At 48.3% G+C, this 10,310-nt stretch overlaps 1 protein-coding gene and 2 non-coding genes across 3 annotated transcripts; all 3 read right to left on the bottom strand.

Moving 5' to 3' along the window:
• Nucleotides 1–1,051: 1,051 nt before the first annotated feature.
• LOC123362337 lies at nt 1,052–1,186 on the bottom strand. The gene has a single exon (XR_006576436.1). It is a non-coding gene; the product is annotated as a small nucleolar RNA SNORA31 (small nucleolar RNA).
• Nucleotides 1,187–2,043: 857 nt separating this feature from the next.
• Nucleotides 2,044–7,918, bottom strand: TPT1 (tumor protein, translationally-controlled 1). The gene is made up of 6 exons (XM_045013146.1): nt 7,787–7,918; nt 7,232–7,305; nt 6,113–6,300; nt 4,551–4,656; nt 3,826–3,942; nt 2,044–2,267 (listed from the first exon to the last, which is right to left on the bottom strand). Exons 1-6 carry the CDS (start codon nt 7,812–7,814, stop codon nt 2,265–2,267), a joined length of 516 nt encoding a protein of 171 aa, XP_044869081.1. The 5' UTR covers nt 7,815–7,918; the 3' UTR covers nt 2,044–2,264.
• Nucleotides 2,328–2,459, bottom strand: LOC123362336. The gene has a single exon (XR_006576435.1). It is a non-coding gene; the product is annotated as a small nucleolar RNA SNORA31 (small nucleolar RNA).
• Nucleotides 7,919–10,310: the final 2,392 nt, after the last annotated feature.

The raw sequence follows: 10,310 nt of genomic DNA on the forward strand, positions 1-10,310 counted from the left end.
AGATTCCTCATTTTTTAAGCAGTTTAGACTGAATGTAAACTTAAGATACACTGTGGTAATTGGCCCTTTGGTGTATGATTTACTACCACTGTAATTATAGAAACCCATGCTGTTGTAAAGGTGATTTATAGCAGATGAGATTAGTCCTCATCCTGAACTGCAATAAACTATGAACTTTTATACTTAGTGTATCCACATGAGGGAGCTGCTGCTTCACATAGTGGGTACATCTGAAGCTGCAACCCTTTTAAGGATAGACAAGCCCTTGGGCTTTCATTATTCATCACTGAGGTCACTTAATCTGACTACATGCTAAGTGGGGAAGAAGACAGCCAAAAGAAATGTGAATGGATAAAGGGGAGTGGTTGGCTATAGACATTACATGAAGTGTTAGGAAGTCCTTCTGTAGACCCCACCCCAGCCATACTGGGCATCTTAGGTATGTAAACTAGAAAATAGGTTGAGCCCAAAGAGGTCTATCACCCAGCCCAAGACAACAGCTGCTTCAATGAGAACAGATTAAAACCACCCACTCCAGAAGGGAAGGAGATAAGAAGCCCCTGGCAGTGCATGGAGCTAGCATCTCATTGCTTCTCTCCCTGAAAGGGCTGAGATAGTGTCAAGGAAGAACATAACTTTGCAGTGTGGGGGAAGGGTGCAAATCTAAGGTAACCACCCTTCCCCCAGGAATAAAGCTGGTGATTGTAGGCTAGATTGACAGGGGAGAGCAATGAGATGGGACAATGCTAAACTGGAAGTTGAATGCATAACTACAAGATTGCCACTTACAGACTAAAGTAAGTGATTTACTTTGTTGAAAACCATAAGTCCATTGTGGGGAAAAGATTAAATTTTATTTCCATCACTGTTTACTGTAACAGCTCTATTCTGATCTAACAGCAACCTGCTCTGAAACACCCTAAACTGATCACATGTAGCAGAAACCCTTTGAAGAGACTATTGAGATTGGAAAGGTATACCCAATCCTTCCACCTATTCCCAAGCTTGTTAACATCAAGCTATTTTAGTTTAACAGTAATCACTCTAGGCTAGCTATATTCCTTTATTCAATCTGGACTGCCACAGGATGACAGGCAGAAAGCGCAAGGAACTGTTTTACTCTTGCATCCTAGTGAGGACCAGAGAAGCAATGGTCACATGCTCCAGGTCTGTCAAGTAGATGCATTGTTAGTGACAATCCTCCACCAAGGACTAACACCAAAATAAAAGCTGGGTACAGTATTGAAGGGGTTGTAAGGTATAACCCCAGCCCTGCATTCTTTACCCAAGTAGCAAGGTGGTCTCTAGTGCCTTTCTCCAACACTTATTTTCCTGTCAAAACCTCCTTCATATTTTCATTGGGAATATTTTAGCTAGTTCAAGTATATTCAGTGTCCCACCTATCAAGCCAGTTGTAAATCTACTTAATCCTATCACTGATCACTTATGCACTGCTGCTCAAAGTGAGAATACTGCTCCATGGTAGCTGTAGACAGTCCATAAAGCAACACTAATTTTATATTAGTGCATTCCCACAACCTCCCCCGTACACACATGCACTAGCTCAACATCTGCATTCTGGTGTTGTTACCGAGATCTTCTCCCCCTGCTTTAAGCTTGCTGTGCACAGTAAAGAAACCAAATATCCTTGCCTGATAAAGAAGAAGCTCAGCCAATACTCCATATTAATAGCTTTGAATTCAGTTTTGCTTTATTGGGTTTTGGTATCTCTTCCAGAGAGTTAATTACTTCAGTTTGTAGAACTGTGAGAGATGCAGAAGGTCCACTTCATTATGATGGCACTTCTTTGGACATTTCCCTTATTCACCTCAGACTGCTAGGCAGGCAGAAGTTTAGGAGCCTGCGCTCGCATTCCAGTGTCTCAAGTAGTGACTTGCATGAAGTCTATCTGAAGACAGTCTTAAGTTGCAGTGTACTAGGATCAGGCTATATTACCAACAAGTATAAAGGTCCTTGGGCACAAGACTTGCAGCAAGCTTACGGTAGGAGTTCAGCTTAAGAAACACATTAGACCAACAGGCATTACCTAGAATGGGTTTAATGAGTTTTATTTTAGACAACCTACATGACAAGTTTTTTAAAACAATGCCTCCACTCCAAATCAGGGTCAAAAATAAGTGAATAAAGCTCAAGATGGTATCAGTCCAGATGGTAGACACTGCTGAGTCCTGGTGTTGTGTTGATGAGGAAAGAGCAGCAGCAAGTTATGACGACAAGTGATCCAAAATAGTTGCTCGGTTTTGTTACTGTAAAAAGAATACAATGGTTATTTCAGGTTCAGCCAAGCAATAGTGTCTCTAAACTCTGCATGTGTTCCCCAATTCAGTCTGAGCTGCCACATAATCAGGCAGACAGAAAGCACAAGGAAGTTCCTTTTGCATCACAGTGCAAACCCAGGAGCAGCAAGAGAATTGCTCAAGGTCTATCAGAGGATGCATAACATTTCTACAAGCTTTCAGAGCTACTGATGCTCTGAGCTTTCTAAAGATACCAAACATAACAACAGCCACCTAGATTTCTCCCCCCCACCTCCACTGCTGGCACAGCAATGTGACTGGGTTCATCTTATGCCACCTCCTGAATACAAGTTCAGGTTCACAGGGGACAAGACTGATTAAGCTTTACAGAATATGGTACAAATCTGATAAAGTCAGGAGGAGCTGTGTGACAGTTTCAAGGTAGAGCATTCCAAGAGAACAAACAATTTTCCTGCTAGCCACCCCTGGAATCAATAGTGTTAGACTTTCAGTGCACTGGTAGATTGGGAAAGTGATGCACAAAAGTTTCTGTCAGCCCAAGTGGGGAAGATATTCCCATTGTTCACTACTTTATACTAACAGTGTTAAAACTATATGTCCCTGAGAAATCAGAGCTGCAGGAGTTAACAGGCATAGTTAGCGCTGTATGAAATTTGTCTGATATCCTACAAGAGTAGGAAAAAAAAGTTAGCTGGCCACCCTTAAAACTCTTGCATAGCAGAAAATTTACTTCAGTGCAAGTTTAATGCCTTGCACCTGGTTTTCCTGGATTAATATTGTTCACAGCCACTTTAACTGCAGTACTGGCCCCATCAACGTAATCTAAAGGAAGGGATTTGCTGTGGCTGATTATAATCAAATACTAGTTTCACTGTAGGTTCAAATTAATTCCATCCTCGATACTTCGCACTTCTAGAACCTGAAGTCATTTAACCTGCTTTGGCCAAGTTGTGTAATTCACTAAATTTGAGTTCAATTGAATTTGAAAGGAAGGAGTGAGCCAAGCTGTACAGTTAAGAGTATAATGGGGGCTGCAGCAATCTTGAGTTTATGTACTGGAATGTAACCCAAGAAACCACATCACCTGCATTAGAGGTTTTATTTTGTCTTAAATACTGCCCTAGTATGTTAGGCAAGAACCACTACGATTACCAGAGGAAAGGATGGACTCTATATGGGGAACACCACACCATGAAATATACCACCACTGATCTGATTTGGTCTCTGTAGTGGGACCACCTCTTTGATAATAGATGCCTTCCAGTACTGTTTCAGTACAATTCAGTTTAATGCCAGAAGGGACTATTGGATAGATAGCCTCTGATACATAGGAGGTCAGACTATTAAATGTCACCAGCTACCCACTAGTATGGAGCCCGATAATCAGTGCTGTCACATCGACAATGAGAGGTGATCCTAGTCCCAAAGCTACTCTGAATTAGTAACTTGCAACATTTATATTGCAACAGTGGACATTTTATACACCAGGGAAGTTAGCCACATGCTTAAATATGTTAATAATTTGACTCAAGAACTCGGTACTTACACACTTCTCAGTTTCTAAACCATCCTTAAAGAAAATCATATATGGAGTTACTCCATCCTCACGGAAGTCCAGGAGAGCCACCATGCCATCTGGATTCATGTTCTCACCTACAAAGAACTTTGAAAAAGAATTGGTGTTACTACAATTATGAATGTACTATGAGGTAAAGACTAACTATGAGTAACCAAAATACTCTGTGGACAGTGTTTCGGAGGGGGAGGGGGGAAAAACAAAAAAACAAAACAAACCATCATCCAGATCTAGAAAGTTTTCTTGGGCAAGTGCCATCAACTTCTAATGAATCTAAGCCCATTTTGGAGGAGTTTTAGCTCTTATGATTAGAGCCTTCCAAATAAGTCAATGCAGTATTGTCTTTTAAAGCCAGTTTCAAGGCTTCCACTGCATGTTCAACAGCTGGGCAAAGCTGTGATACTTAGACTGGTCAACTGTACTATTTCTATTCAGAGCCTTGTAGGCAGTGAAAGTCGAGTCAGGTCAACTCCATTCTGTTGCTCTTCAGGAAAGCTATGAACAAGCACCACATTAGAGCCATTTATAAAGTATGACTAGATAACCTGCAGAAAGGTAGATTGAAGGCTCCCCCAATCACCACACTTGCAGTAGTCAGGAGGTTCAGAGTCTATAAGGGATCTGCAATAGTAGGACAAATCTCAGTTATATCCCTTTGTTTTAGACTACAACAGTATAAAGCTATTGAAGCTTACCTGGTAATTTTTGAAGTTCGCAAGGATGTGTTTGACTTGTTCTGCAGCCCCCATCATGAAAGGCTTCACTCTGTCTGGCTTGTGTTCCTCAAGTCTGGCTTTGATTCTAAAAAGAAAGAAAACAAGCTCTTAACTAGAATCTAACAAACATCAAAGATGTTCAGCAGACTGGGGTCACTTCATGCCAAAGGTGAAGTAGTTTGCCTGCTGTTGCTAAACCAGCATTCCTAATACAGGTCTGTCACAACTTACGCACATTTAACATGCACGATTTCAATTTTACACGTACAGCCAGAGTCAGGGGGCGTGGCCTCAAGATTTAACCATCCTGGGGCACCAGCTGTGGCTGGGAGTCCCAGGGCCTTTAAATCACCCAGGGGGCTCCCAGCTGCAGAGATGGCTGGTAGCCCCTGCGGCGAACTAAAGAGCCCGAGGCTCCAGCCACCGTGGAGCTCCGGGCCCTTTAAATGTCAGGGCCAGCCCGGCTGCCAAAGCTGCGGGCAGGATTTAAAGGGCTCCTCCAGGCTCCCCACCACGGCCGGGAGCCCGGAGGAGCCCTTTAAATGCCGTCCTGGCCCAGCTGCCAGAGCTGCGGGCGGGATTTAAAGGGCTTGGGGATATAATTTTGACAATACGTGGTTTTCGCTTTACACGATAACCGTGGAATGGAACCACCGCCTAAGATAAGACTTGCCTGTACCCCCAAGCTCCCTGACTGTTGCCATCTGCAATGCAAAATGCTCTGGCTGCTAAGAAAAAGCTACTAACAGTACTTTCATGGATATGTGGAGAGTAGGCAGAGTTCCATAGCAGCAAGAGCACTGTTCCAAGCCAAAAAAATATAACTATAAGGCTCAAGATGGGACTCCCAAGTTGGAGGGAGCACCTTTCACTTGGGGGGAAGAAAGCTATGAGTCTGAATGCTGACAGTTGGATAATTAGATCAGAATTTATTCACATGCATAATTTTAGGCAATGAAACATTTTTTCTTGTGTCAAATTAAACAGCTTCCTGGAAATCTAGATTACAGTTTATAACACACAAGCATTTACCTACAAATATTCTAGCCTTACACTAGTTCTAGAATGCCTCTAATCTAAGGCAATGAGGCCTAATAAATATTAGCGCATCAAGCCTTACTGTGTAGGGTAGAGGAAACATTCCTGTTTTATACATAAAGCCTGCAACACTCAACGGAACAGGAAGGCAAGGGTAAGACCTACACCACATGAACAAGTCCTGTACCTTAGTTAAGACCATTGTCTGAAGTGCTCCCCTATACTCAATCCTCATGAGTCTGAAATGATGGCAAACTACTGGAGCACTAACAATGAGGAGTCCTTGTGGCACCTTAGAGACCAAAATTTATTTCGGCATACGCTTTTGTGAGCTAAAATCCACTTCATCAAATACACTGAAGTTATTAAAGTGTCAAACTGACCACACCACATATCAGCATCTGTCATGACTCACTTGCTTTTGGGAATATGCCACCTAAGGAGGTGACATTCGTGAGGCACCATTCACTGGTGAGTTCAAGGGTAACACCATTTTCACTTACGCTTTCATGTAGTCCTTGATATACTTCTTGTAGGACTCTTTTGTAAAGCTAGTTTCCTGAAGATGGTGATTCATTACTATATCAACACCAGTGATAACTGTGGGATCTGTTCCTTCTTCAATACCTTCAGAGGAGGCATTGCCACCAATTAAAGCATCAGCAATCTGACCTTCTGTCCTGGTGACCATCTAGATTTAAAGAGAACACCAAAAGCTTTAGAGAAAAGCTCCCCAGAATCAAATGATACTTACATTGTTTGGAAAAGCACTATCAACTCAGTTGTCAGTCAATTCAGGATCTGCTCATTTTAAAGCTGAAGTGGACTATAGAACTACCCCATTATTTCACAACAGCAGCACTGAATTCTTCAACTGTCCTATCAGATAAGTAGGGCTAGGACTTCCATACAGATTAAAAATATCTGTCAGTACTAGTATACTATTTCTGTGCCAAGTCCTGATAAGAATGATAAACCACCACCAAAAGCTATGCAGACTATTCTCAGATATGTCAATCCTCTAGCTGGGGTATTCTCAGACATGCCAGCCACCTCAGTGGTTTGCTTCCCTTTAGTCACTAGCAACAGATCAAGTTGTTAACTATGTTTTTTAGCCCTTTCCTGAAATGGTTAACTGATCTGCTAGCAGGAGGGACCAAAATAAGGTGAGCTACCTTCAGCTGTGCTTGTCTCCAAGCTAACCCCTCACCCTTGTTACTCTAAGATGGGATACCCTGGTGAGGGCCAACAGGGCTTGGCCAGAGCTGCCCCCACACCATAGCAGTTTCGCTCCTGAAACTGCCTGTTGTCCCCCAGCAGACCTGGGCAAACAGCTGGTGCTAGGGGCCGGCGCCGATAACAAGGGTGAGGGGTTAGCTTGGAGACAGCCAGCCTGGGTGGTTACACCCGCGGAGAGGCTGGGCCCCTGGGGAGCAACAGGCCAGACACGGGCCGGGGGCTGGAGCCAGAGAGCCGCCCGGGGGGAGAAGGGGGAAGCTCCGCGGCCTGCGTCCCGGGGAAGCGCTCGGGACCGGCGCGCGCCCCGGGCAGGGAGCAGAGTCCCCAGCAGCTGCCGGGACACGTGTCCCCAGCCCCGGGCGGGCCCTGCCCCGGTGACTCACCTTCCCCTCCACTTCCAAGCAGAGCCCGTCGGCGACCTCCCGGATGCTGTAGATATCGGAGAACATCTCATCCTCTGCGGGGAGAGCGCGGGGTCAGCCCGGCTCCAGCCCCCGCCGCAGCCCTGCCCCGGCCCCGCACCCCCCCCCCCGGCTCCAGCCCCGACCCGGCCCCGCACCCCCCCCCCCCGGCTCCAGCCCCGACCCGGCCCCGCACCCCCGGCTCCAGCCCCCGCCGCACCCCCCCCCGGCTCCAGCCCCCGCCGCAGCCCTGCCCCGGCCCCGCACCCCCCCCCCCCGGCTCCAGCCCCGACCCCGCACCCCCCCCAGTCCCGCACCCCCCTGCAGCCCACACGCCTCCCCCGGCTCCAGCCCAGCCCCGCACCCCCCAGCCCGGCCGCTCCTCCCCGCGGCCCAGGCGCCGCCCCCGGCCGCTCCCAGGCGGGCCGGGCCGCTCCCCTCCCCCGCCGCAGAGCTCCGCATTCCCCGCCCGGCCTGCTCGTGCTCCGGGCCCTGGCGGCCCGGCCGGTCCCGTCCCGCCCCGCCCCCGGCGCTCACGGCTGATGCAGTCCCGGTAGATGATCATGGCGGCGGCGCTGCTGGGCGGCGGCGGCGCGGCTCGATCTGTGCGCGGCGAGCGACCCGAGAGCGGGAGGGAGCGAGGCGGAAAGGGCCGAGTCAGCGGCTTCCAGAGCTCATATAGCGGGCACGTCCCTGGCGCGTCACCAATCCCTGCGCTCCTCGCAGCGCCGAAAAGAGTGACGTAGCACACACACCCTGCAGCGCGGCGCCACCTTGCGGCCTAATCGGAGGCGGCGGCTGCCTGGCGTTGGCTACAGCGAGACGGGGAAGCCCCGCGCCGCAGTGCGCCTGCGCAGCTCCCTGACCCAGGGCGCCTCCAGGAGCGTTGCTGCCAGTGGCAAGGGGCAAAGCTGTCCCTGAGTTCAGGGGGCACGACCCAGCCCTGCCCCTCAGCGCTGCGCTGCGCCCCGGGAAGGGACTCGGTGTTGGCACTGACAGCAGTGTGAGCCCTCCTGCATCCTGTGCTGCAGCAGCATCTCCCAGCTAGGGCTGCAGCTGCACGCTGAGCACCAGAACAACGAGGAGTCCCGGGGCACTTTAAGACTAACAGATTTATTTGGACATAAGCTTTCATGGGTAAAACTCCGCCTCTTCAGATGCATGGAGTGAAAATTACAGATACAGGCATTATTATACTGCACCCGAGCAGCTCCAGCTAGCTGATGGCAGGTCACAAAGTGTCTGGTGGCAAGTCAAATTTCATCCAAACCCACAAACATATAGTGAAAATAGTCACAATTTTTCATTGTTTCTTCCAGCCAGCTCCTCTCAGCACCCAGGGCTACATGGGCCAGCCAATACATAAGATAGGTGTCAACCAGGCCTAAGTCACGGATACGTCACTCAGAGCTGTGAAAATTTTCATGCCCAGTGCATTGTAGTTAGGTTGACCTACTCCCCACTGTAGATGTAGTAGAATTCTTAAGTTGAACTAGGTGATGCCATCCTCTCCAGGAGGTGGATTTACTATAGCAACAGAAAAACCCACTCTGTCAGAGTAGCAAGTTTCTGTGCTACAGAGACATTGCTGCAGCTGTAGTGCTTGCACTGTAGACATACCCACAGAGGGGGAGAGAGCCAGTTTATATCTGCTAACAGGATGACCACAGCCTCCTTTGCCTGCCCCGGGCAATAATCCCGCCTCCCCCGCTTTCTAGGGGGGCAGGCAGGGAATGAGAGTTATTGCTACTATTATTTATTTGTTAATATTGTTTGTTTATACATACAATGTCCCACCCCCAAAAGTCAGGTCCTTGCCCTGAGGAGTTTACACTCTAGGACCGCAGAGTAAGGAAAGAGCATTTTGCATTCAACTTTGCACTGGTATAAATGACTACACAAGTCACAGGACAGTGGAGAATTTTACTCCTTTATAATCAGGACCGGCTCCAGACCTCAGCGCGCCAAGCGCGCGCTTGGGGCGGCGTGCCGCGGGAGGTCCACCGAAGGGCGGCAGGCGGCTCTGGTGGACCTCCCACAGGCATGCCTGCGGAGGGTCCGCTGGTCCCGCGGCTCCGGTGGACCTCCCGCAGGAGTGCCTGCGGAGGGTCCGTTGGTCCCGCGGCTTCGATGGAGCATCCGCAGGCATGCCTGCAGGAGGTCCACCAGAGCCGCGGGACCAGCGGACTCTCCGCAGGCACGTCTGCAGGAGGTCCACCGGAGCCGCGGGACCGGCGACTGCCAGAGCGCCCCCCGCGGCGTGCTGCCCTGCTTGGGGCAGCGCAATTCCTAGAGCCGCCCCTGTTTATAATGTAGTATGCAACTGGAAACATCACATTTGTACACTGCATACGTGTTGTAGACCTGAGGAAGAGCTCAGTGTAGCTTGAAAGCTTGTCTCTTTCACCAACAGAAGCTGGGCCAGTAAAAGATATTACCTCACCTAGGGTGACCAGACGGCAAATGTGAAAAATCAGGACAGGGGACCTGGGGTAATAGGAGCCTATATAAGAAAAAGACCCAAAAATCGGGACTGTCCCTATAAAATCGGGACATCTGGTCACCCAAATCTCACCTACCTTGTCTCTCTAATATCCTGGGACGGGGACCAACACAGCTACAACAACACTTCAAAAAACAATCAGATTAAAATGACAGGTGATAGATGACAGTTATTTTCTTACTCAAGAAGAGATACATTTTTAAGACATCACATGATTCCCATTCAATTGCATCATGCACTGACAACAAAGAACAACTATAGCTGTGACTCTGTAGGGTCTGCTCCCTGGAAAGAAAGTGATGTGGGCCTTGAGTATAGGAATTGGGGACTCTGAGATGGAGATGAGTGAGTTGAAAGACACAAGGGGATATTAAGACTGCAACCCTGAAGGAGCAGATGCAAATGAAACTATTTGTTGTTATACCAATATTGCATACTAGTGTTTTGGGTAGAAGTGGGGGAGTTGAAGGGAGAGATTTTAAAATGTAGCACGTGTGAGAAAGCAATTAAAAATTTGAAGTCCAAAGTCCCAATTATCGCTAAACACACTCAGTGTAT

This window comes from Mauremys mutica, chromosome 1 (genome assembly GCF_020497125.1).
Source record: "Mauremys mutica isolate MM-2020 ecotype Southern chromosome 1, ASM2049712v1, whole genome shotgun sequence".
NCBI classification, from domain to species: Eukaryota; Metazoa; Chordata; order Testudines; family Geoemydidae; genus Mauremys; species Mauremys mutica.

Coding starts and splice junctions, on each gene's coding strand:
- TPT1 (XM_045013146.1), bottom strand. CDS start 7,814: ATGATCATCTACCGGGACTGCATCAGCC. Junction 6,301..7,231: donor GCTTGGAAGTGGAGGGGAAG/GTGAGTCACCGG, acceptor CTTTAAATCTAG/ATGGTCACCAGGACAGAAGG. Junction 3,943..4,550: donor CGAACTTCAAAAATTACCAG/GTAAGCTTCAAT, acceptor TCTTTTTCAAAG/TTCTTTGTAGGTGAGAACAT.